This window comes from Bufo bufo, chromosome 2 (assembly GCF_905171765.1).
Source record: "Bufo bufo chromosome 2, aBufBuf1.1, whole genome shotgun sequence".
NCBI lineage: Eukaryota > Metazoa > Chordata > Amphibia > Anura > Bufonidae > Bufo > Bufo bufo.
Window position 1 is genome coordinate 347,739,151 of NC_053390.1, and position 27,832 is coordinate 347,766,982.

Consider the following 27,832-nt stretch of genomic DNA (forward strand, 5'->3'; position numbering starts at 1 on the left):
GCTGAAACCAGACAGAACAGCCAGCTGTCCACCATGACTAAGCTATGACGCTGCCATGTCGTAACAGCTGAAACGTGCAGTACTAGGCCCCGCGCCCCGGGGTACAACAGTCAGCAGCGCCCTCATTGGCTACGTCGGCCCACGTGACCGGTGTAACGAGGTGTGGGAGGGTGTTTCGCCTCCGTCAGCAGTAGGGCTCAGCTCCGCCCCCTGGCGGTGTATAGACACAACGCTCTCTCTCTCACACACACAGGAGACCCATTCGGGGGCGAAGCGAACGGATAGTCATCGCAGGACCTGCGGGGGACACCGGGGACTTATCAGCGCTCACTTGTGGTACGGTCTTCGGTGAGGAGCACCCCGGATTATTACACGGCGCCGCCAGGAGGAGTTAAGGGCCCTGCTGTTGTTACTGTTAGTCAGCAAACAAAGAAGGAGGCAGAGCTGTGCCGCGGTGAAGACGTCCTCCCCGCCCGCCTGTGGCCTCAGAGTTCTGAAACGTAAGCCCTCCGTGTGTGTGTCCGGTCGGATGGTGTGACGTTGTGTGCGCCAGCAGCGGAAGGGTTACAGCGCGGGGAGCTCCTTATATGGCGGCACAGCCTGCTGGCAGAGGGGGGAGCGGGCACACAAAGAACATGGACGCCCGGTGCGTGGAGGTGGCTGCCATGGCTTCCCGTCCAATGACTCAGTGCTTTCGCCTAGGCCGGGGGCGGGAGGGGGAGGGGATGTAACTACAACTCCCAGCCTGGGGTAGTTGTCCGCCTGGGCTTCCTGTCTCCATGCTGGAGCTGCTTCTGCCTCCTTTGTCTCCTGGCCCCTCCTCCTCTTTGTGTCCAGATCCTGCCACCTCAGGCCGTGTGTCCTGTCCCCTAATCCGCGGCCCGGCTGTCATCATGGCGGCCGCCGGCTCCTATTGTCTGGGACCGGCCGTCTCTATAGCCACCCTGCTGGTGAGACAGTGAGAGGGGGCATCTCTATAGCCACCCTGCTGGTGAGACAGTGAGAGGGGGCATCTCTATAGCCACCCTGCTGGTGAGACAGTGAGAGGGGCATCTCTATAGCCACCCTGCTGGTGATACAGTGAGAGGGGGCATCTCTATAGCCACCCTGCTGGTGCTACAGGGAGAGGGGCATCTCTATAGCCACCCTGCTGGTGAGACAGGGAGAGGGGGCATCTCTATAGCCACCCTGCTGGTGAGACAGGGAGAGGGGGCATCTCTATAGCCACCCTGCTGGTGAGACAGGGAGAGGGGGCATCTCTATAGCCACCCTGCTGGTGAGACAGGGAGAGGGGGCATCTCTATAGCCACCCTGCTGGTGAGACAGGGAGAGGGGGCATCTCTATAGCCACCCTGCTGGTGAGACAGGGAGAGGGGGCATCTCTATAGCCACCCTGCTGGTGAGACAGGGAGAGGGGGCATCTCTATAGCCACCCTGCTGGTGAGACAGGGAGAGGGGGCATCTCTATAGCCACCCTGCTGGTGAGACAGGGAGAGGGGGCATCTCTATAGCCACCCTGCTGGTGAGACAGGGAGAGGGGGCATCTCTATAGCCACCCTGCTGGTGAGACAGGGAGAGGGGGCATCTCTATAGCCACCCTGCTGGTGAGACAGGGAGAGGGGGCATCTCTATAGCCACCCTGCTGGTGCGACAGGGAGAGGGGGCATCTCTATAGCCACCCTGCTGGTGAGACAGGGAGAGGGGGCATCTCTATAGCCACCCTGCTGGTGAGACAGGGAGAGGGGGCATCTCTATAGCCACCCTGCTGGTGAGACAGGGAGAGGGGGCATCTCTATAGCCACCCTGCTGGTGAGACAGGGAGAGGGGGCATCTCTATAGCCACCCTGCTGGTGAGACAGGGAGAGGGGGCATCTCTATAGCCACCCTGCTGGTGAGACAGGGAGAGGGGGCATCTCTATAGCCACCCTGCTGGTGAGACAGGGAGAGGGGGCATCTCTATAGCCACCCTGCTGGTGAGACAGGGAGAGGGGGCATCTCTATAGCCACCCTGCTGGTGAGACAGGGAGAGGGGGCATCTCTATAGCCACCCTGCTGGTGAGACAGGGAGAGGGGGCATCTCTATAGCCACCCTGCTGGTGAGACAGGGAGAGGGGGCATCTCTATAGCCACCCTGCTGGTGAGACAGGGAGAGGGGGCATCTCTATAGCCACCCTGCTGGTGAGACAGGGAGAGGGGGCATCTCTATAGCCACCCTGCTGGTGAGACAGGGAGAGGGGGCATCTCTATAGCCACCCTGCTGGTGAGGCAGGGAGAGGGGGCATCTCTATAGCCACCCTGCTGGTGAGACAGGGAGAGGGGGCATCTCTATAGCCACCCTGCTGGTGAGACAGGGAGAGGGGGCATCTCTATAGCCACCCTGCTGGTGCGACAGGGAGAGGGGGCATCTCTATAGCCACCCTGCTGGTGCGACAGGGAGAGGGGGCATCTCTATAGCCACCCTGCTGGTGCGACAGGGAGAGGGGGCATCTCTATAGCCACCCTGCTGGTGCGACAGGGAGAGGGGGCATCTCTATAGCCACCCTGCTGGTGCGACAGGGAGAGGGGGCATCTCTATAGCCACCCTGCTGGTGATAGTGAGAGCTACAGCTTGTGCCACCTGGCCTGTCAGGTAATGAGATGAGGGCATCTCTATAGCTACCCTGCTGGTGATACAGTGCCATGGTATCAGTGAGAACCACAGCTTGTGCCGCCTGGCCTGTCCAGATAATGAGGTTAGGGCATCTCTATAGCCACCCTGCTGGTGATACAGTGAGAGCTAAAGCTCGTGCCACCTGGCCTGTCCAGGTAATGAGGTGAGGGCATCTCTATAGCCACCCTGCTGGTGATACAGTGAGAGCCACAGCTCGTGCCACCTGGCCTGTCCATGTAATGAGGTGAAGGCATCTCAAGGACTTGCAGTGACTCCTAGACTTCTTCAGTTTCATTGGTGATGACTTTAACCCCTACTTTACTGTGTTCTGATTGGCTTGAGAGCGGGGTCCATGTCTCCCGCCTGGTATGGCGTGTTCCCTCCTATTCTAAATATAACAGGGCTCCCTGGACTGTTGGCTGTCCTAAGTCTACTTGTGTAACCTTGCCACCTCACTTCCCCAGAAACCTGGTGTTGTTTGACTCACTGCTGAGGGAACACCCTCTGACGGGTCGGTTGTCTCCTACTAGCCTGATCCAGCTTACCCGAGGCTTGGCACAGGAGCATTACACCTCCCCCGTTTTACATAAGTTGCTGAGCGAGTTCTTGGGATGTCTGTTTAAGGTCAAGGAGGTTGTCCTACAGCCGGGTGACGTCAATCTCCAGGAAAACAAAGGTGCTTTCTGTCAAGGTTCTATATAGCATGGCCTGGGACTCCTCTCTAGGAAATATGGAAGATTAGACGTCTTTGACACTAAAAGGGTTAACGAGAAGTGATCCCTGCTAGATGTGTGGCTGCTGACCCCTGTTGGCAGCGTGTGGTACAGTAAGTGGAGTCCTGGCGGTGTAGCTATATATAGCGGCTGATTTCAGAGGCCCCTGTTGACAAGGTTTTGTGTGTCTGAGCTTGCAGATCCGCCTGCCTGTCACATTGCAGCCTTGTGACAGGCGAAAGCCAATGTCCCCAGCCCCCCCAGCTTCTGAGAAATAGTAAAGCAAGAAGGGAGCGTGCTGTTATTGCAAGCTGCTTTCCACTAGTAGGGTGGGGATTGCAATGGGCAGAGCAGCCCGTATGGCGCGTTGTCTTCTACTTACACAGCTTTTTAAAACACGGAGCGGAATAACTTTGCATGCGGGTTACACGGCGTGACGTCTGCCAGGATTGGCTAAAAAGATGTTTAAGATCAGTAGGCTGTCAGCCGACTTCACTCCGGAGCCTTACGGCGTGTGCGGACATGCTTAGGCTACTTTCACACAGGTGTTATGGTTTCCGTTTGGGAGATCCGTTCAACGGATCAGTTTTGCCCTAATGCATCAGTTTGACTCCGTTCCACTTTGGAGACGGACAACAAAACGCTGCTTGTCCGTCTGATGAAACTGAGCCAAACGGATCCGTCCTGGCACACAATGTAAGGCTACTTTCACACTTGCGGCAGGACGGATCCGACAGGCTGTTCACCCTGTCGGATCCGTCCTTCCGCTATTTCGCCAGTCCGCCGCTCCGACCCCATTGACTATAATGGGAGCAGAGCTCTGGCACAGTTCGCGGTGAGAGGTTGCCGGACTAAAGTCGGACATGCAGGACTTTTAGTCCTGCGGACTTTCACCGTGCACTGCTGTGCTGCGTCGGAGCTCCGTCCCCGTCCCAATTATAGTCAATGGGGTTGAATCGGCGAAATAGCAGCAGGACGGATCCGACAGGGTGAACAGCCTGTCGGATCCGTCCTGCCGCAAGTGTGAAAGTACCCCAAGTCATTATGGACGGATCCGTTTTCTATGACACAATCTAACATAATAGAAACTGGATCCGTCCTCCATTGACTTTCAATGGTGTTCAAGACAGATCCGTCTTGGCTATGTTAAAATTTATCCAAACTGATCCATTCTGAACGGATGCAGACGGTTGTATTATCTGAACGCATTCGTCTGTGCAGATCCATGACTGATCCGCACCAAACGCGAGTGTGAAAGTACTAAGTGGCCTTACTTAACATAGTTTTTTTTTTTTTTTTTTGCCCCTCCACCCACTGTACATCTTGTTTCGGGTGCTGGATGGGTGACCAGCCGGTATTGCCTCCTTCTTAGGGTTCACACACAAATGTTTGTTTCTTTTTATCGTCCACGTATTTATTTTTTTCAGGTCACTTTAATGGGGCTAGCACACTGCGTTCTGTTCTCGTCCGTTCCCTGGCAACAATATAGAACATGTTCTATAAGGGCCGGACGTTCTGCGGAATGCGTGCGGCTGGTAACCATGGTTTGTGCACGGCAAGACGGGCACCAGTTGTGTGCACGAGCCCTAAGCATGTTGCATGCTGGATGGTTATGACACAGTGGGCTTTATGCTTGAGAACATCCAAGGCCTTTTTCACAATGTGGAAATCTGCCAGGCAAACGCTGCGTGAAGTGGTCGGCCGTTTCTCAGCACGTTTGCCATATTGCTGCTGGATCACCACTGGAGACCATTATAGTTATTGGGGCCGGACGGCATTCTGGCAGCGTCCCGCTGTTCCTGGTCGGATTGCTAAACGCTAGGGTGCCACTAGCCTAAGTGTATGTTCACATGAAGGATTTTTGGTGCAGACTGCACGCCTGAAGCAGTCTGAGGGCACTGAAGAGATGTGAGGACTCGTTCACATCTTCGGTAACCTGATCCCCATTGACTATAATGGGGGGAGGTGGCGGTGATCCGGCATTAACTCTGGGTGTTGGCAGGACAAATACCATTGCATATAGCCGTTTCTGCCAGCAGACTCTACGAGCAAGAGTTTTGCCCATAAGGTCACGTGCAGAATTTGTGGCGCAAGTCTGCGGCCAACTCTTGGATTTTTGACCCCAGGTTTCCAGTTTGATCAGAATCCAGCTCTAAACTTTGTGCCCATGTCCTAAGTGATCTTCCGACTGGTCACCATGCATTGCCGAGTTGCTTCTGTAATGGACATGGAAAAGACGTGTCTGGATGGAGCTGTCCTGGTGTTTCTGGTCCATCTGGCTCCGGTGACACTATAGTTTCTGTTGCATCTTCAATTAGGGGGTTATTACTAAGCTTTCTGTAGGCAAGTCTGTCTAGCCGACTTACCTTTCAGAGGTCTTGGAAAGCAGGATGACCTTCCCTGTGGGTCCAGTCTTTGTGGTTTTTCCACATCACAGATTAGGTTGAAGTGTCCATGTATGTTCTCACCACTTTATAGAAGAGGACAACTCAATACTGTCATCCTTGTTGTTATAGACTTGGGTAAATGTCTGCTGTACCCACCATCTAATAATGTGTATAGGAGCTGCCCCCCCCAACTACAGTTATGCAGCCCACAAGCAATAAAACTGATTGCTGCATGTAGATTGGGCCATGATAGGCCTTTTGACGTTCATTCCCGATCTTTACAGTTTATTGGCCTATATAAGTGGTCCCTGACAACATGTTCCAGTTTTGTGTTGGTTACTCTGTAAGCTCAGTCTCTTCCAAAACCTGCCCCCCTTATCTATCAGTGCAGTGGTTTGGTGTGATGGTAAAGTTCTCTTAATATGGTGGCACAAAGCAAAAGTGATCAGCTTATCCCGCTCCATATGCAGTGGGTGTCGGCTATGTATTACAGGTGGCGCCTGGATCAGAGAGAACCCAGATCTCGGTCACTGAACCCCTCAGGTGCTTCTGTCAGTAGTGACTGGGGGTAAAGAGGCTCCCTCTGCCTTCTAGTCAGTGCCCACGCAGCAAAATCGTGGAGCTCCGATTCTTTGGTTTGACATCCTGGGGGGGTCTTTTGAAAGTTCCATGTGTAGGCATACAGACCAGCCTGTAGAGTTGTGTCGAAAGCACAGCCTGACAGACAGCCTGTCAGAATCCCATATACTGCAATAGGATTCTGTTGCAGCCTAAGGTACAAGTCCCCTAAGGCAGTGATGCCCAACTCCCAGTATGCCTGGACAGCCGACAGCTATTAGGGCATGCTGGGAATTGTAGTTTTGCAACAGCTGGAGGGCCGCAGGTTGAGCATCCCTGCCCTAAGGTTAATTTCACATTTAGCATTGGACATCTCCAGCAGGCTGTCCAGCAAGGAGCAGCGTGCTGGATATACTGGATCCAGGACTGCTGTATGCTACCGGATACTCGCTCTGTCCTATTGACTGTAATGGGGACCAACCACAACCTGGCAAAGATGCCAAGAATCGGCCAGACGAAAACTGCTGTGAGTCTCGGCATATTTGCCGGGATGCGGTCGGATCTCCGCCGGTCCCCATTATAGGCAGTGGCGATGCAGTGCTGGAATGCAGCCTGCCGGATGTAAAAGCAGTAGTGTGAAACTAGCAAGGGGGACTAAAAGTTAGTGAGGAAAAAAAATATGTATTTTAATTAAATTCAAATCACCCACTTTCCCTACTTAACCCCTTAAGGACAGCCCTATTTCACCTTAAGGACTTGGCCATTTTTTGCAAATCTGACCAGTGTCACTTTAAGTGGTGATAACTTTAAAACGCTTTGACTTATCCAGGCCATTCTGAGATTGTTTTTTTCGTCACATATTCATGACACTGGTAAAATGAAGTTAAAAAAAAATCCTTTTTAATTATAAAAAAATACCAAATTTACCAAAAATTTGTAAAAGAATTTCAAATTTTAAAGTTTCAATTTCTCTACTTTTTATAATACATAGTAATACATCCAAAAATAGTTATCACTTTACATTCCCCATATGTCTACTTCATGTTTGGATCATTTTGGGAATGATATTTTATTTTTTGGGGATGTTACAAGGCTTAGAAGTTTAGAAGCAAATCTTGAAATTTTCAAAAACCCAATTTTTAGGGACCAGTTCAGGTCTGAAGTTACTTTGCGAGGCTTACGCAATAGAAACCACCCAAAAATGACCCCATTCTAGAAACTACACCCCTCAAGGTATTCAAAACTGATTTTACAAACGTCGTTAACCTTTTAGGTGTTCCACAAGAATTAATGGAAAATAGAGAGAAAATTTAAAAATTTCACTTTTTTGGCAGATTTCCATTTTAATATTTTTTTTCCAGTTACAAAGCAAGGGTTAACAGCCAAACAAAACTCAATATTTATGGCCCTGATTATGTAGTTTACAGAAACACCCCATATGTGGTCGTAAACCGCTGTACGGGCACACGGCAGGGCACAGAAGGAAAGGAATGTCATACGGTTTTTGGAAGGCAGGTTTTGCTGGACTTTTTTTTTTTTTTTTTTTGACACCATGTCCCATTTGAAGCCCCCCTGATGCACCCCTAGAGTAGAAACTCCAAAAAAGTGACCTTATTTTAGAAACTACGGGATAGGGTGGCAGTTTTGTTGGTACTAGTTTAGGGTACATATGATTTTTGGTTGCTCTATATTACACTTTTTGTGAGGCAAGAAATAGCTGTTTTAGCACCGTTTTTATTTTTTGTTATTTACAACATTCATCTGACAAGTTAAATCATGTGATATTTTTATAGAGCAGGTTGTCACGAATGCGGCGATATCTAATATGTATACTTCTTTTTTTTTTTTTTTTTTATTTATGTAAGTTTTACACAATAATATCATTTTTGAAAGAAAAAAAAGATGTTTTAGTGTCTCAGGTAGGGTGTCGTTTTTTGCGGGATGAGGTGACTGTTTGGTACTATTTTGGTGGGCAAACGCCTTTTTGATCGCTTGCTGTTGTACTTTTTGTGATGTAAGGTGACAAAAAAATGGTTTATTTAGCACAATTTTTATTTTTTACGGTGTTCATCTGAGGGGTTATGTCATGTGATATGTTTATAGAGTCGGTCGATACGGACGCGGCGATACCCAATGTTTTCAGTTATTTATTTTTTCCTTTATTTGGGGAAAATGAAGTTTTTGTTTATTTTTACTTGAAACTTTAAATTTTTGGGGGGGAAACCTTTATTTTTTCAATTTTATTTTACTTTTATGTCCCACTTTGGGACTTCAACTTTTGGGGGTCTAATCCCTTTTACAATGCATTCCAATACTTCTGTATTGGAATGCATTGGCTGTATGAGTAATAATGTGTGTATTACTCGTACAGCTTCCGGCCTGTGAGATCCAGGGGGCTGGATCTCACAGGCTCGTCACTGGAAGGCAGCGCGATGCCTTCCTTAGACATCGCGCTACCTTCCATTCCATCGGGACCCCCTTTCCCCCCGGAGTTGTGACAGGATGCCCGCTGAATGATTTCAGCGGACATCCTGTTGCGATTAACCCCCGCCGCGCCGCGATCGCGATTTAAACTTAGGATGTACCGGTACGCCCTGAGTCCTTAAGGGGTTAAAGAGGACCTTTCATGGGTCCAGACATTCTGAAATAAGTAGGGGGTTGTGTAGGGCATAGTGCAGGCATGTAAGATCACTTACTAGCCTATCTGTCCGCTGCTCTGTTCGCCTGCTGTGCCCCCCTGCAGTTTTCCCGCCTGGTATGCTAATTTTAGCATCGGTACAGGGAGGAGGAGACTGCCCTGTTTCTAAGTGGGTGCCTCCTTCTCCCTGGCTGTGAGCTGTCCAATCGCAGCGGAGAGCGTCACAGCCAGGGAGAAAAAAAACTCACCTTCTCCCTGGCTGTGACGCTCTCCGCTGTGATTGGACAGCTCACCTTCTCCCTGGCTGTGACGCTCTCCGCTGTGATTGGACAGCTCACAGCCAGGGAGGAGGCGCCCACTGAGAAACAGGGCAGACTCCTCCTCCCTGTACCGATGCTAAAATTAGCATACCAGGCGGGAGAAGTTAGATCCCTGCACTATGCCCTACGTATCCTAATACTTGGTTTATAATGTCTGGACCCATGAAAGGTCCTCTTTAATATCTATAAATAAGCTGTAAAAATACACAATAGGTATCACAGCGGCTGTAAATGTCTAAATTCTTGCCTCTGTTCTTAGGGGGATAACAACCGGTTGTGCTTTAAAGTGAAGCTGTCACCGGGATTTTGGGTATAGAGCTGAGGACATGGGTTGCTAGATGGCCGCTAGCACATCCACAATACCCAGTCCTTATAGCTCTGTGTGCTTTTATTGTGTAAAAAAAAAAAACGATTTGATACATATGCAAATTAACCTGAGATGAGTCAGAGCTTGAAAACATGACTCTTCTCTGGTCACGCAAGTAAGATATGATTCTTTTATGCTAATTTGCATATGTCTCAAATAGTTTTTTTTTTTACACAAAAGCACACAGAGCTTTGGGGACTGGGTATTACGGATGGGCTTCTAGATCACCGCTAGCACATGTCCTCAGCTCTATACACAAAATCCCGGTGACAGGTTCCCTTTAAATGTTGTATTGCACAGCTTAAGGGTCCATTCACACGTCTGCAACTTGGGTCCGGTCCGTTGTGCGGACCCATTCATTTTCAATGAGGCAGGAACGGATGAGGACAGCACATGAGCTGTCCACATCTGCAATTCCGTTCCCGAAAAAAAATAGAACATGTCCTATTCTACAAGAAAAGGCATTTTCTATCATAGTGCTGGCGAAATGCGGAACACACCATGTCGGTGTCCGTGTGGACCCTAATGTTAAGTCCTGATATTCATGGGCACTCGTCGCTCCCCCTGCTCGCCTTCTGCTGATAATGGTAGGGAAAAAAACCGGTCACCCAGCAGGCGGTGGGGGAGCCAGCGCTTATGAAAATCAGGAGCATAACGCTGAGGACAGATTCCCTTGTAAGTTTCTAGCCTGTACCAGAGTGTCTTTGTAAGTATGATCGCCTTCCATCATTAATACAATGTTCTCTTCTGTCTTCCTACAGCATAGAAAACAATGGCTCAGCAGACCAATCAAACGGCAGGCCCTATGCTCTGCAACACGGGCTGTGGCTTTTATGGGAACCCTAGAACAAATGGAATGTGCTCTGTGTGCTACAAAGAGCATCTTCAGAGGCAGAACAGTGGCCGGATCAGTCCAATGGGTAAGTCCCATAGCACATACTAATTAAATGAGCCATGACTATCTGATCCCTCGTGGAATGTGAAGCTACTGCACAACTGGATTTGGCTGGTGGCTTCACTTGGGAGGCAAATCTTAAAGGGGGTTTGCTGCTTTTTACTCAGGATAGGTCATCAATATCAGATCGGCGGGGTCCGGCACCCCGCTGATCAGCTGCTTTCCCTGCTCTATTTACTTGCTGACCACAGCCATTGCAGTGTAATTACTAGTATGCCTTCTCCATTCACTTCTATGAGACTGCTCCGTCTGTTCAAGCGAATACTACAGAGCTGTCCTATAGGAGTAAATGGGAACGCCATACTTGTAATTACACCTGCTCACCACTGCAATTTCGAGCAGGTAAACAATAAAGAGAAGGCAGCTCTCATATTAGCGCTGCCTTCTCTTCAAACAGCTGATAGACGGGGGGTGACGGGAGTCGGATCGCCGCCGATCTGATATTAAATCCTGTAGTCTTTCTTCAAGTTCTGAAGCACAGAATCTAGACATTCTCTGCACCAGTTTCTTCTAGTTGCTTAAGTCTTAATGTGTTCTGCTTCAGAACTTGCAGAAAGACTACAGGATTTAATATCAGATTCTGACATTGTGTGTTGTACTATTTCCATGAAGATCAGTTCTAATCTGAAGCACACAGATGTAAGGCTACTTTCACATCTGCGTTTTTGCTGGATCCGTCATGGATCAGCAAAAACGCTTCCGTCATGATAATACAACCATCTGCATCTGTTCTAAACGGATCTGGATGTATTATCTCCAAAATAGCCATGACTGATCTGTCTCTAAAAATGGGGGATGGATCCATTCTCGTTTGTCCGAGAAAACAGGTCCGTCCCCGCTGACTTACATTGACTTGCTCCTCATCCCAGAACGCACTCACAAACTGTACTTGCAGTGCTTGTGTGTGTGCGTCATGGGGGTTGGGGGAGGCAACAAAGCTGAAGCAGGGAGCCGGGAGGTTGTGACTATCAAGGCTGCATAAAACTGGTGACTGATTCCCTTTGAATGGGTTATCCCATCTGGGACATTTTATGGCATATCCACAGAACAGAACGGACCCCATTCAGCTTTTGTGTTTTCAAAAGTGCAATTGAAGTGAATGGGGAGACCCACACATGTGCGGCCAACCCTCTCATCCTGGTTAGGTGCGATGGGGTCCCATTCGGGAGAAGGGAGCCTGTCCCAGAGATGGGGAAACGCACATATGAGACATTGGTCGCATCCTGTGGATATGCCATACATGTCCCAGATGGGAATACCCCTTTAGTGTTGTTAGTGATGTTTTTGTGAAGCATATGTGAAGAATTTTGATAATCTTTCAGGGTACTGTAGTTGCCCCATTCCAGTTATTACTTTAGTTGCCCTCCTCTGGACCCTCTCCAGCTCTATGTCTGCCTTGTTCACAGGAGCCCAGAACTGTACACAGTACTCCGTGTGGTCTGACTAGCTATTTGTAAAGTGGTAGGACTATGTTCTTATCACGGGCATCTATGCCCCTTCCGATGCCACCCATTATCTTATTGGCCGTGGCAGAAGCTGCCTGACACTGGTTTTTACTGCTTAGTTTGCTGTTCACTAAAATTCCTAGATCCTTTTCCATGTCAGTGTTAGGCTACTTTCACACTAGCGTTCGGGGCTCCGCTTGTGAGCTCCGTTTGAAGGCTCTCACAAGCGGCCCCGAACGCATCCGTACTGCCCCAATGCATTCTGAGTGGATGCGGATCCGCTCAGAATGCATCAGTTTGGCCTCCGTTCCGCTCAGCAGGCGGACACCCGAACGCAGCTTGCAGCGTTTTTGTGTCCGCCTGGCCGTGCGGAGCCAAACGGATCCGTCCAGACTTACAATGCAAGTCAATGGGGACGGATCCGTTTGACGTTGACACAATATGGTGCAATTTCAAACGGATCCGTCCCCCATTGACTTTCAATGTAGTCAGGAGTCCCCTATTAATATACCATCAGATCAGAGTTTTCTCCAATCCGATGGTATATTTTAACTTGAAGCGTCCCCATCACCATGGGAACGCCTCTGTTAGAATATACCATCGGATTTGAGTTAGATCGTGAAACTCAGATCCGACAGTATATTCTAACACAGAGGCGTTCCCATGGTGATGGGGACACTTCAAGTTAGAATATACTGAGAACTGTGTACATGACTGCCCCCTGCTGCCTGGCAGGTGCTGCCAGGCAGCAGGGGTCAGACCCCCCCGCATTTAACTCATTGGTGGCCAGTGCAGCCCCCCTCCCTCCCCCAGTATTAAATGTGACCAGTGCGGCCCCCCCCCCCCCCCCCCCCTCCCTCTATATTCATTGGTGGCCAGTGCGGCCCCCCCTACCCTCTATATTCATTGGTGGCCAGTGCGGATTCCCAGTATTAAATGTGACCAGTGCGGCCTCCCCTCTTCCTCCCATCCCCCCCCCCCCCCCATCATTGGTGGCAGCCAAGAGTACCGATCGGAGTCCCAGTTTAATCGCTGGGGCTCCGATCGGTAACCAGGACGCTACTGCAGTCCTGGTTGCCATGGTTACTTAGCAATTTTTAGAAGCATTATACTTACCTGCGAGCTGCGATGTCTGTCTGTGACCGGCCGGGCGCTCCTCCTACTGGTAAGTGACAGGTCTGTGCTATAAGCAATGCGCCGCACAGACCTGTCACTTACCAGTAGGAGGAGCTCCCGGCCGGTCACAGACATCGCAGCTCGCAGGTAAGTATAATGCTTCTATTTATTGCTATGTAACCATGGCAGCCAAGACTGCAATAGCGTCTTGGCTGCCATGGTAACCGATCGGAGCCCCAGCGATTAAACTGGGACTCTGATCGGAACTCTCCGCTGCCACCAATGATGGGGGAGGGTGTAATTTTAATTAGGGGGGAGGGGGGGCGCACTGGCCAACAATGAATATAGAGGGAGGTGGGCCGCATTGGTCACATTTAATACAGTTGAGGGAGGGGGTCTGCCCCCTCCTGCCTGGCAGCACCTGACCTCTTACAGGGGGCTATGATTCGCACAATAATTGTGCGGATCACAGCCCCCTGTAAGAGATCGGGTGCTGCCAGGCAGCAGGGGGCAGTCATGTACACAGTCCTTTTAGTATATTCTAACTTGAAGCGTCCCCATCACCATGGGAACGCCTCTGTGTTAGAATATACTGTCTGATCTGAGTTTTCACGAAGTGAAAAATCTGATCTGTAAAAACCCAGTTATGCAGACTGATCCGTTCTGAACGGATACAAGCATTTGCATTATAGGAGCGGATCCGTCTGTGCAGACACCAGACGGATCCGCTCCAAAACGCAAGTGTGAAAGTAGCCTTACCGAGTGTTTTATCATTTAGTATGTACGGGTGACTTGCATTATTCCTTCCCATGTGCATAACTTTACATTTGTCAGTGTTAAACCTCATCTGCCACTTATCTGCCCAAGCCTCCAATCTATCCAGATCCCTCTGTAGTAGTATACTGTCCTCTTCAGTGTAAATTACTTTACACAGTTTAGTGTCATCTGCGAAAATTGATATTTTACTATGCATGCCTTCTACAAGATCATTAATAAATATATTGAAAAGAATAGGGCCCAATACTGACCCCTGAGGTACTCCGCTAGTGACAGTGACCCAATCTGAGTGTGTACCGTTAATAACCACCCTCTGTTTTCTATCACTCAGCCAGTTACTTACCCACTTACAGACGTTTTCTCCCAGTCCGAGCATTCTCATTTTATATACTAACCTTTTATGTGGTACAGTGAGTGTCAAATGCTTTGGAGAAGTCCAGATATACGACCTCCACTGACTCACTGCAATGATTTACAGTGAAACCTCTTAAAAATGACCCCAAAATTCTATTGAAAAGTGGTGGTCGGGGGGAGGGGGATCTGCTCAAAGAGGATGTTCAGTATTCCTATTGTTAGATGCAGTTTCCAGCCTACTGATATATCTATCACGGCCTTCTCATAGAGGGTGATTTGCTTTATACAGGTGAAACTCGAAAAATTAGAATATGGTGCAAAGTAAATTTATTTCAGTAATGCAACTTAAAAGGTGAAACTAACATATGAGAGACTCATTACATGCAAAGCGAGATATTTCAAGCCTTTATTTCTTATAATTTGGATGATTTATAGTAGGGATTGACCGATTATCGGTTTGACCGATATTATCGGCCGATATTCAAGATTTTGAACGTTATCGGCATCTATTTTGCCGATTATACCGATAACGTATTGGGAACACAGAACGCGCTGCTCAGCGCTCTCTGTGTTCCCTCCGCAGCACAGGGGAGAAGGAAGCAGTGTCTCCCTCCCCCTGTGCTGCTGCTGCCGCCAATGAGAGGAGAAAAGATAAGAGAAGGGGAGGGGCTGTGGCCACAGCTCCACCAATGAAGATAAGTCTTTCATTAATTCATATACAGGAGGCGGGAGCTGGCTGCAGAATCACATAGCCGGCTCCCGACCTCTATGAGCAATAACTGCGGTCCGCGGTAGTTAACCCCTCAGGTGCCGCGGATCTCAGCTACCGCTCATAGAGGTCGGGAGCCGGCTATGTGATTCTGCAGCCAGCTCCCGCCTCCTGTATATGAATGATTGAGAAACTTATCTTCATTGGTGGCGCAGTGCGCCCCCCCCCAAGCCCCCCAGTATTAATCATTGGTGGCGCAGTGCGCCCCCCACCCCCATTCCAATAGTAAAAACATTGGTGGCGCAGTGCGCCCCCCCCCCCCCCCCCCAAGCCCCCCAGTACTAATCATTGGTGGCGCAGTGCGCCCCCCACCCCAATCCCAATAGTAAAAACATTGGTGGCGCAGTGCGCCCCCCCCCCCCCCCAAGCCCCCCAGTATTAATCATTGGTGGCGCAGTGCGCCCCCCACCCCAATCCCAATAGTAAAAACATTGGTGGCGCAGTGCGCCCTTCCCCCAGTATTAATCATTGGTGGCAGTGGCCACAGGATCCCCTCTCCCCTGCTCCTCCGATCGGAGCCCCAGCAGTGTAATCCTGGGGCTCCAATCGGTTACCATGGCAGCCAGGACGCTATTGAAGCCCTGGTTGCCATGTTCAGCTCCATGCTGCTGTGTGCACAGAGCAGCAGGGACAGTGTGAGATCCTATTCACCCTGATGGAGATCTATCAGGGTGAATGGGACAAGGGTTCTAGTCCCTAAGGGGGCTAAAAGTTAGTAAAAAAAAAACAAAACACAAATTAAGTATAAATGAAAAAGATTTACAAAAAAAAAAATACACCAACAATAAACATATTAATTTTCAGCAGATTTGTGTAGGAAATTTTTTATTTTTTTTCTTCTCAAAAATGAAAATTCCCAGAATATCGGTATAAATTATCGGCTATCTGCCTGAAAGTTCACAAATTATCGGTATCGGCCCTAAAAAAAATCTATCGGTCGATCCCTAATTTATAGCTTATGAAACCCCAAAGTCTCAATTTTGAGGAACCCATTGCTCAGGGGGTATGGATTAATTAGCTGACTAGTGTGAGACTTTGAGCCTAGAATATTGAACCTGTTCACAATATCCTAATTTTAAATTGCATTACTGAAATAAATGGACTTTTGCATGATATTCTAATTTTTGAGTTTCACCTGTATAGTATCAGTTTTTCATGTGCACCTCAGGTGAAAAACCTTGTTCTCTTTCCTATGACTTGCGTTGGATTCACCCATGTGACCCACTTCCTGCGAAACACACGGATACTCATTCCTGTCCCAACAGCTGCTTTACTCTTACCTTCAGAGTTTAATGATCTAAGTTTTTCTCTCCTTCCCAAATAAAATGGTAACACCAGTACATTTATCAGTATTTAATAACATACCGTTACATCGGTAATCTATATAACAATCTATAGAGTTAAAACCATTCTATCTAAGGCCACTTTGACATGTGCGTTTTGAAATCTGGCAGGGCGTTCCAGCGGGAGTTCACCGTATCCAGCATAGCCAGATAATGCTTTAAACTGCCGAATCCCCGTAGACTAAAGTGGGGTCCAGCATAAATGCTGGCTTTCAGACGGACAGTCTTGCACGCACAACTTTTTGTCATGCTGGACCCCACTTTAGTCTACGGGGATTCGGCAGTTTAAAGCATTATCTGGCTATGCTGGATACGGTGAACTCCCGCTGGAGGTCAGATCCTATTGTATTCTGTGGCAGTGTTCCTCAACTCCAGTCCTCGGGGGCTCACCTCTCGGTCATGATTTGAGAACATCCCACAGAATGAATACCTGTGGTAAGTCCTGATGCATTGACACTAGTGATATCTGAAAACCATGACCAGTAGGTGGGTCCTGAGGATTGGAGTTGAGGAACCCTGGTCTGTGGGGATCAGGTGGTTGGAGGCATTATCTGACTATGCTGGATACGGTGAACTCTGCAGCCTATAAGCTAAATATACTAGATATTATCAATAATGCTGTCATAGCGTAGGGTTCTTTTACACAGGCAGATATTCTGCCCCATAATGAGCTGATCGACTACATCAGCATGCTGTCAAAGAAGGATCTTTGGTGCTGCAATCACCTGACAAGCGAGTGTTTGGGTGATCAGCGGCACTTTCACATGGTGCAGTGGTCAGGTGGGTGAATCTTCCCAACCTGTCAGCATTCCAGGCATCTTTGTATATCCTTGTAGTCTCCATATTATAACAAGTGTGGAGCATCTTTTGAGAACTCTGCATTTTGTCCTGTTCTTCCTAGAAATGTATGAATACATTGACCTGCAGAGCCACTGTCAGTGCTGATGGTACCAGACAGTGGAGAGACACCTTCACCCAGTTGTCAACTTATTCTTACATTTATAGGAGGAGTAACATAAGAATGGAACCATGGTATAGGGTTCTGAGAAAGGATTCAGCATTTAAAGGGAACCTGTCACTGGGATTTTGTGTATAGAGCTGAGGACATGGGTGGCTAGATGGCCGCTAGCGCATCCGCAATATCCAGTCCCCATTGCTCTGTGTGCTTTTATTGTGGAAAAAAAACGATTTGATACATATGCAAATTAACCTGAGATGAGTCCTGTCCCCGACTCATCTGACGTACAGGACTCATCTCAGGTTAATTTGCATATGTATCAAATCGGTTTTTTTACACAATAAAAGCACACAGAGCTATGGGGACTGGGTATTGTAGACGTGCTAGCGGCCATCTAGCAACCCATGTCCTCAGCTCTATACCCAAACTCCAGATGACAGGTTCCCTTTAACAAGTATACAAGTGTTTACTAAAGCATAAATGTCAAGTGTGTGTGCCTTGTCCTCTTTTTCAGGCACAATTTCAGTTATAAAAATTTTCTATAAATAGTATGGGTGAATATAAGAAACTTTGTAATATATCTTGTTAAAGAAAAATGCTTCTATCTGCTTTTGTCAGGCTGCTGTGCTCTTTCCTGCTTTTAACATTGATGTCTATGGAGAGAGGCGGCTGCTGGATGAGACTCAGTTTCCCTAGCTCTGCTACACATCGCATTTTTGACTCCACCATATCTAGTAGGATAGGGCTCTACCACTGTTCAGAGTGAGCTAATAAATCACTTGCTAGCTGACAGCAGCCCCCTAATCCCCCCTCCTCTCTCCATAGACTTGTTTTGTCTGTGAGGCTGAGTGAAGGGAAGAAAGAGGAAACCACCCTGAGAAGCCTAGGAGGAAGCATACTTTACTAAGGATATATTACAAAGTTTCTTATAGTCACCTGTGCTATTCATTTTCTGAAAACTTGTTAATAATTAGACATACACTTTAGGCTACTTTCACACTTGCATTTGGTGCGGATCCGTCATGGATCTGCACAGACGGATCCATTCAGAACGGATCAGTTTGTATTATCTTTAACATAGCCAAGACGTATCTGTCTTGAACACCATTGAAAGTCAATGGAGGATGGATCCGTTTTCTATTGTGCCAGATTGTTTCAGTGAAAACGGATCCGTCCCCATTGACTTACATTGTGTGCCAGGACGGATCAGTTTGGCTCAGTTTCGTCAGACGGACACCAAAACGTTGCAAGCAGCGTTTTGTTGTCCACCTCCAGAGTGGAATGGAGCCAAACTGATGCATTTTGAGCGGATCCTTTTCCATTCAGAATGCATTGGGGCAAAACTGATCCGTTTTGGACCGCTTGTGAGAGCCCTGAACGGAACTCACAAACGGAAAACCAAAACGTCAGTGTGAAAGTAGCCTTTCTGTGCAAGTGAGCTTGGTTCTTTTACCCTTGATGGTCATTACTCAAATGTTGTTTCCTGTGGTAACGGAGTGTAATGATTGTGCACACATAAGCTAATGACTGCCCTTTGTGCTCCCTGTAAATGGTGTTCTGGATTGTGTGATGATGATCATTGTAACTGATTCGGTAGAGCAGGCCGTCCATTCTAGACTCGCCTCTCACGTATGCCAGGAGATGTGAATTAGCAATGGCCTGAAGAATGTGCCTTATTTGTTTCATCCAGGAGCAGCCAGTGGTTCAAGTAGTCCTACCGCAGAAGCTGCAGCCATACAGAGAGTAGAAACTGCATTAAACAACTGTGAGAGCGATGTTGGCAGCCCTACTGACAAATCCAGGTAAATGAGGAAACCTTCAGTCTTCAATGTGAGATTACTGGTGCCCACAGATGACAATGGACGCGTGTAGCCTTGACCAGCGCAACGGGCATATCTGCAGTCTGCTTAACAAGCTTCCCATGCCCACGTCCGATACTGTACAGCCTATCAGTGTGTGACATACTGTATAGCCTTCATCATTGTAACATAGGCTACCTTCACACTCGCGTTTGGTGCGGATACGTCATGGATCTGCACAGACAGATCCGCACCGATAATACAACCGCATGTATCCGTTCAGAACGGATCCGTTTGTATTATCTTTAACATTGTCAAAACTGATCTGTCTTGAACACCATTGAAAGTCAATGGGAGACGGATCCGTTTTCTATTGTGCCATGTTGTGTCAGAGAAAAACAGATCCATTCCCATTGACTTACATTGTGTGTCAGAACGGATCCATTGGGCTCAATTTCATCAGACTGACACCAAACGCTACAGGCAGGGTTCTGGTGTCCGTCTCCAAAGCGGAATGGTGACTGAACGGAGGCAAACTGAGGCATTCTGAGCAGATCCTTATCCATTCAGAATGCATTAGGACAAAACTGATCCGTTTTGGACCGCTTGTGAGAGCCCTGAACGGATCTCCCAAACGGAAACCAAAACGCCAGTGTGAAAGTAGCCTTAATTTATGTAAATCTGCTTATTCATTATTCTCTAGAAAACAGTTCAGTTTGTTGGGCTGCTCCTGTGTCCGTGTTTCAGCTTTTGAATGTTAAAAAAAAAAAGTCTTACCAATAGTAAGGAACTGGAAGACAAAGTTGTCTAGTCAGTGAATAACCTTTATTGCATGGAACTGGAAACTCATTTGAATGAATGAGTCTTCTTTACAAATGTTGAATATATTTTCTTAGCTTCTCCAGTTTCATACACGTGATGCATAGAGTCCAGTCTGTCTCTCTCTAAAATGTGGCTACAGGACCTTTCCTTTCACCTAATTCTACCCTTTTCCTTTTAGAAATGTGGCTGCTTTACCTGTGACCCAGCAAATGACAGAAATGAGCATTTCAAGAGAAGATAATGTGACTTCTCCAAAAACAGAATCCTTTGAACCAGGTATGTTTCCAGTTTAGATCATGGTTTTGGCCCAGTGTTCATGGGCAGTGTTCACTATGTAATATCCTCAGACCTCTGCTATAGGAAAGGAAGGACCTCATTGCAAAGTGACTTTACTCTACAGCAGGCATGGCCAACCTGTGGCTCTCCAGCTGTTGTAAAACTACAATTCCCACCATGCCCTGCTGTAGGCTGATAGCTGTTGGCAGTCTGGGCATGCTGGGAGTTGTAGTTTTGCAACATCTGGAGAGCCTCCGGTTGGCCATCCCTACTCTACAGATTCCTTTGCGACTCCGATGCAACTAGATAAACTATGGTATGCAGATTTAGCCACCCTTTAAATTAAAAAGGTTTTCCAAGATTTTAATACTGATTACTTGTCCTCTGGATAGGTATTCAGTATCTGATTGGTGGGGGTCCAACACCCAGGACCCCCACCGATCAGCTGTTTGAGAAGGCAGTAGCACCTTGCCCTTCTCTTAGCTTTCCCTAGGCCGTGTGACAACATGTTCATCAGTCACGTGGCCAAGGCACAGCTCAGCCCTATTGAAGTGACTAGGGCTGAGCTGCAATACGAAGCACAGCCGCAATACAATGTACAGTGCTGCGCTCACAGGATGGCCCCCCACTGATCAGATACTGATGACCTATCCAGGGGATCGGTCATCAGTATAGGGGTCCTTTCACACGACCGTATCTGTATTTTGCGGATGAGAACATCCTTCCCTATGATAGAAATGCCTATTTTCTGCAAAAACGGACAAGAATAGGACATGTTCTGTATTTTTGCAGAATGGAAGTGCAGATGCCGACAGCACACAATGTGCTGTCTGCATCTTTTGTATCCCTATTGAAATAAATGGGTCCGCATCCATTCCGCAGAATTACGGAATGGATGTGGACAGAAAGATAGTCGTGTGAATGGGCCTTTAAAGTCTTGGAAAACCTCTTTAAATCTGACCATTGATTTGCAGTGAGGCTCTGTCTAGCCCAAGGTGTCTCCTCACAGGGAACAATAGACTATAGGAGTATGATGCATCTTCTATCTATCTATCTACCGTAATATATTCATTTATATTCATTTCAGTTGTGACTCAGCCAAGTGCTTCAGTATCTCAGCCCAGTACATCTCAAAATGAAGAAAAAACTCCAGAACTCCCCAAACCAAAAAAGAACAGGTGTTTCATGTGCAGGAAGAAGATTGGGCTTACAGGTATTCTACTTTTTGCCTCCATATCATTATGCAGCAATCCAGATGTCTATTTGTTTATTATGTAGAGAAAGTTACTACAAGACACTTACTAATGTACTGTGATTTTCAATATTGTTCCTTTGCTGTCTGGATTCATTTTTCCATCTCATTAGACACTGCTCTTATCCATTACAACTAGGGTTGCGCGAATCGATCTTCGAATCATAGACTTGAAGTCTATTTGTTAAACTGTAATGCTGTTTCTATACAGCATTAAGGCTACTTTTCACACTAGCGTTCGGGGCTCCGCTTGTGAGTTCCGTTTGAAGGCTCTCACAAGCGGCCCCGAACGGATCCGTCCAGCCCTAATGCATTCTGAGTGGATGCGGATCCGCTCAGAATGCATCAGTTTGGCACCGTTTGTCCTCCGCTCCGCTCAGCAGGCGGACACCCGAACGCAGCTTGCAGCGTTCGGGTGTCCGCCTGGCTGTGCGGAGGCAAACTGATCCGTCCAGACTTACAATGTAAGTCAATGGGGACGGATCCGTTTGAAGTTGACACAATATGGCTTAATTTTCAAACGGATCCGTCCCCCATTGACTTTCAATGTAAAGTCAAAACGGATCCGTTTGCATTATCATGAACCAAAAAAAAAAACATTTTATTTTTTTTATGGTAATGCAAACGGATCCGTTCTGAACGGATCTAAGCGTTTGCATTATAGGTGCAGATCCGTCTGTGCAGATACCAGACGGATCCGCACCTAACGCAGGTGTGAAAGTAGCCTAAAATGTATGTGCTCTGTGTAGGAAAACTCTGGCTCGCCTGAAGTTCCGCATGACTTCGGTATTCCTATCTGCCTATTTATTTAAAAACATTTTAAAATGGGAATCCGAAGTCAGCCTTGGTACCATGGTACCAGCCAGTGCCAAAGCCCATTTCAGATTCCTTTTTTAGAATGTTTTTAAATACGCAGATAGGAATACCGAAGTCATGCAGAGCCAAAGTTTTCCTACACGGAGCACATACATTTTAATCCTGTACATGGAAACAGCATTTCAAAGAACGGCAGGAATAAAAAAGAAACGCGGCACTCGCCAGGATCAGGCAAATCTTCAAGAAGCTTTATTGCTTACATAGTGGTACGGAGGCACAGGCTGGGGAGCGGGATGGCCAGGTGGTGTGAACCGGCGGTGATGGCCGTTTCGCGCGTATCTCGCGCTTCCTCGGACCGCTTGTGACGCACAGGCGCACCGCCGTGCATTTAAGAGCAAGGCGCGGGTCATCGCCATGGTGACCATCGACTTTCCACAGGTGCGCTACTGTAGCGGATACAAAAAGGAAAAACATTGTAACGACATGTAAATGAGCACTGAGACATCGTAGCGACAAATTCGCAAAAAGCAACATCTTAGCAGGGAGGAGGTGTGGAAGTAGAGCAATAGGGAAATGATACAATATAATACATAAAACACAGTAAGTGTCTGGTATGATGGAGCCCATTACTAACTAGTAAAACGCTCTGCTGATGGATGAGACTTCCCATCGCGGCAAGGATCCGTGGTGGAACCTCCCCAATAAAGGGATAGGTCCCCCCGAATCCAAAACCAACGAGGGGAGGGAGAAAGAATGTAGGGATGCTATGCAAGAGCCGCCATGGCAGGTAAAACCGCACACGGATGATAAAGCCGCAGCGGACCTAATGGTGTCCTATGGTGGTGCAGCACCAAGTTTTAAAGGAACACGGCCATATAATTTTTGTCGTTCAAACCATGTAAGCCCATGGCGCCAGTCCTGATGATCCACCGAGCCTCCCACTGCAGCAAAAGGCGGTGGCGGTCTCCACCCCGAGGGATGGGCCCCACAGCCTCAATGCCTGCAAAGGAGAGGCTGGATGGATCACCATTGTGGGCAGCACGGACATGGTCTATCAAGCAGGGCAACCCACGGCCTGTCCTAATGGAACCCAGATGCTCCCGCACTCTCTCAAACAAAGGCCTAATTGTTTTACCGATATAGAACATACTGCAAGTGCATGATATAACAGACTACATGAGTAGTGCGACAGGGGATGAAGTCTTTTACTTTGTTGGTTACACCACCCAGGGACAGTATCTTCCCCTGTGAATTGTGGGAACAAAAAGAACATGTTCCACACTTATAGTTGCCCTGAGGTCTTCTACTCTGCAACCAGTTAGTCTGTTTGGTAAGTCTCAAAACATTATGAACCAACCTGTCTTTCAAAGTGTGACACTTCTTGAACGTGATCAGGGGTCTCCTCGATACCACGTTCCCCCAAAGAGGGATCACCTTTCAAGAGGTCCCAGTTTGACACTGCCCGTCTAACAATGTCTGCAGCTGGACTAAATTTGAAAATGAACGTAAACCTATCCTGGTTACTGTCATGGGTCTTGTCACTGAGGAGACTAGATCGTGGATGCAGAGACGCACGATGCAAAGCATCGATCACGTTTCTCCTCGGGTACCCCCTTTGTAGCAGTCTCTTTGAGTTGATAGGCCTGCCTGAAGTAATCTTGGTCAGTGCTGTTAATCCTGCGTAGGCGTATAAATTGCCCAAAAGGGACAGCATTTTTTACTGCCGGGGGATGGAAGCTGGTCTGGTGGAGCAGCGAGTTGGTTGCCGTAGGTTTACGGAAACCTGTAGTGTGCAGCGCACCCTCAACGGCGGTGACCCTCACATCCAGAAAATCTAGTGTGTTGCCACCAAAGTTGAGGGTGAATTTCATGTTCATTTTATTGCTGTCATTTAAATGCTGCACAAACGGCCTACACAACCCCTCACTGCCCGACCAGATCAGAAACACGTCATCCACATAGCGCAGGTAAAGATGGACATACCTGAGGAAGGGGTTTTCCACAGAAAAGACATATGTCTCTTTAAATACTGCCAGATACAGGTTAGCGAAGGTGCACTAAACGGGTGTGCCCATCGCTGTACCTAGTATCTGGCGGTACCACTGGCGATCAAACTGAAAAACGTTGTTAGTGCGTATTAGATCTAAGGGTTCCTGTATAAACTGGGAAAACACAGGGCTTTTATCAGAGCGACTCAAGACTAATGCTATGGCTTTTAGCCCCAGGTCATGGGGAATCCTTGTGTAGAGGCTCTCCACGTCCAAGGACACAAGGTGGAATTCCTCCCGCCACTCAAAGAAGCTTGATTCTCTCAGCCCTAGTTACGACCATTGAGGTGGCTGGGAGCTACTGCATATGCATGCTTCCACAATCCGGGCCACCGGAGAGGCTTCCTATATTGTACAAGCACTGTGTCCCCTCCCCCCAATGCTGGATTGCAATGTGGTTGTAACCCCTGGATATACAAGCAGTGTATAATGTGTACATTAGTAAGTGACTTGTATTAACTTTCTCTACATAATAATGATCTGTGGATAGGTCATCAATAGAAAATACCCCGACAACTCCTTTTTAAAGGGGTTCTGCAGTTTTTTTAAACTGATGATCTATCCTCTGGATAGATCATCAGCATCTGACCGCGGGGGTCCAACACCCGGGACCGCTGCCGATCAGCTGTTTGAGAAGGCAGCGGCACTACTGTCAGCGCTGCTGCCTTCTTAAACAGCTGATCGCAGGGATCCCGGGTGTCAGACCCCTGCCGATCAGATGCTGATCTATCCAGAGGATAAACTGCAGAACCCCTTTAAACTGAATGGGTCAACTTAACACTCGTCTTGTGTAAGAGGTGTGTACACCCCAGGGCGGTGATTGACAGGCTACTGTGTGAATCCAGCACATTTTAGAGTAAAATATGGTAATTCTTTAATGTGGGAGTCTATCAGGAACTTATGGTGCCTAAAAAGCAGCATGCATCCGACAGGTTCCCTTTAATAAGCCCAAGTCTCGCCTCCTATACCAAAGCGACAAAAAAAATCCATGTAAGGGGTCGTGCATGCAGCCATAAGTGTTTTGTGGTCTGTAAAACTGATCCTGGCCGAGTGCATGCCGTCAATCTTTTTAACGTCCGTAGAAAAGTTTTCTTGTATAAAAAAACTATTTTGCGGGGGCTACAGAAGGTACACACAGTGTGCAGCCCCATTTAGGTGAATGGGTCCACATCCGATGCTCAAATAAATGCAGATCGGGTGCGGACAGAAACCACAGTCCTATGCATGAGCCCTAAATGTGTTGCTGCACACCCATCAATCAAGCACATACATGTGTAGCTCCCACATGCACTTGTGCCATATCTAAAAGATGAATGGGTATCTTTTGTGTGTTGTGGCATGGATTTAACAAAAAGTAGGTTACCTAACTGCTGCGGCAGTCGGCTGGCTGAATACTCCCCCTGTTCTACTTTACCTTTTTAATGGACCGTCTCTTTTTTTTCTTTAGGTTTTGACTGCCGTTGTGGGAATCTGTTTTGTGGACTCCATCGTTACTCTGACAAGCACAACTGCCCTTATGATTACAAAGCAGAGGCCGCAGCAAAAATAAGGAAAGAAAACCCTGTTGTCGTGGCAGAAAAAATACAGAGAATATAAATCTACAATTTGTGAAGACTGACTTTATTACATTATTTTTTTGGTTCTGATTTTAATATATCCTAGGGAAACATTAAAGAGCAGATGCATGTTTTTCTTTCCGATGTTAAACATTTTTTATTTTTTTGTGATGTCTACTATTTTATTTTTTCCTCCTTTTTTTTTTTTTTTTTTTTTTTTTTTTTTTTTTAGGATGTGTTGAGTGTTACAGGCAAAACTGAATGAATAGATGATACAGCCCCTCTTTTTTCATTTTTTTTTTTTTTTTGTGTTCCTGAGCTTTCAGAACTTGGACGCCTCCATACTGGTTTCACCCCTCTTAGTGGAATGCATACTGTATCTGTTTGAGGAAATGCTAACTGAATGTGCCAAAATGTAGGTCTAAAATCCGTACGGCTGCAGCAGAGATTACCAGTATTTAGTCTGGACTGTGAGCTCTGATGTGTGTGCACCACAGCTGCATATTTTTTATTTTTTTCTGTTTTCTTACTGAATGACTGCGTTCTTTCACCATTAGTATAAAGCAGGGATGCCCAACCTGCGGCCCTCCAGCTGTTGTAAAACTACAACTCACATCATGCCTTGCTGATGGCTGTAGGCTGTCCGGACATGCTGGGAATTGTAGTTTTGCAACAGCTGGAGGGCTGCAGGTTGGGCATCCCTGGTATAGAGCATAGTTAAAACATGGCCACATGATTTATTAGATTTTTATTTTTTCTTGAACTTGCCTTTTAACACTTACAATGAGCAATACTTTGTTTAGTATTTGACACTGGATTTTATTATACTTCAGTACTTCTGGCAATTTAACAGCAGTTACTATTTCTGTGAAATAAGTATATATAAATTATTTTTTATTTCCCCCCCACCCCCCAATCTCCTTTTTCCAAACCCTAGGTTGCAGAGCATCGAATATGCGTTGGTTAAGCTATTGCGTTCTGATAAGTCATGGCTGTTTTGGTGCCCTCGTATTGTAATCCTGCAGGGTTTTAATGTGTTGTGAACCCTACAGTGCCTTTTCTGTTTGCAGTTGTTATAACTGAGGCAACCAGAAATTCTGGATTTGCAGGTTGTCGATTAATCCCAGCCCGAACTTTCAGTCCTTTGAAAACAAGAACTTGAACATTAGCTTGCTGCACACACCATCCTTTTTGTTTCTCTTGGATTTAGTAAGGTAATCTAATGGCTTGTACCCATTAAATGGAGGTTTTCCTATGTGATTCACTTGCACAGATTTGCATGAAAACCATACCTTACTTGGCTGCTGTAGATCCTCTTATTCTTATATAGGGTTGAGGTGTGTGTGTGTGTTTCATGTTTTAGTTCTTCCATGAGTTCTGCCAGGAACCACAATATGAGGAGCAGGGGCTGCTCAACTTTATAGTTTTCAATTGTAATTGGGTGTAGGACTGTAATTTTCTTGGTTTTCTTGCATGGGCTGCATTATCTACAGCTTTGTACAAAAACTACTCTAGAAAAGACAGTAAACTTCACTGATGCTTGTCTGGTAATATCACTTCTGTGTTATAATGGAAGGTTTGAATGAGACTTTTTAATAATTTCTTTTGCTCTTTAGATTTTTTTTTTTTTTTTTTGAGTAGTGTTGTGGTATTGCCTGTTCTCATCTGTAAATAGTTTGTATGTATGTTCACTTACATTAAGATTTGTTTTCTGTGTTCTGCCCTCAACTAATTTTTTTTTGTTCCGAAGAATCAGTTTTTCTTTTTTTTGCTCTACAACTTGTATTTCTGTTCTGAGTTACTAGATATGCAAATGTGTACAGATAGTTCATATTTATGTATTGCACATAATCCTGCTATTCAGCATTTATGCTATATTGTATTATGTAAATAATAAAAATGTACAGAGGGAA

At 47.0% G+C, this 27,832-nt stretch overlaps 1 protein-coding gene across 1 annotated transcript; it reads left to right on the forward strand.

The window, feature by feature from the left end:
- Positions 1–188: 188 nt before the first annotated feature.
- ZFAND5 (zinc finger AN1-type containing 5) lies at positions 189–27,832 on the forward strand. Its single transcript, XM_040417076.1, has 6 exons — positions 189–500; positions 10,395–10,553; positions 19,041–19,152; positions 20,150–20,247; positions 21,335–21,460; positions 25,811–27,832. The coding sequence occupies exons 2-6, from the start codon at positions 10,406–10,408 to the stop codon at positions 25,957–25,959; spliced, it is 633 nt and encodes a 210-aa protein (XP_040273010.1). The 5' UTR covers positions 189–500; positions 10,395–10,405; the 3' UTR covers positions 25,960–27,832.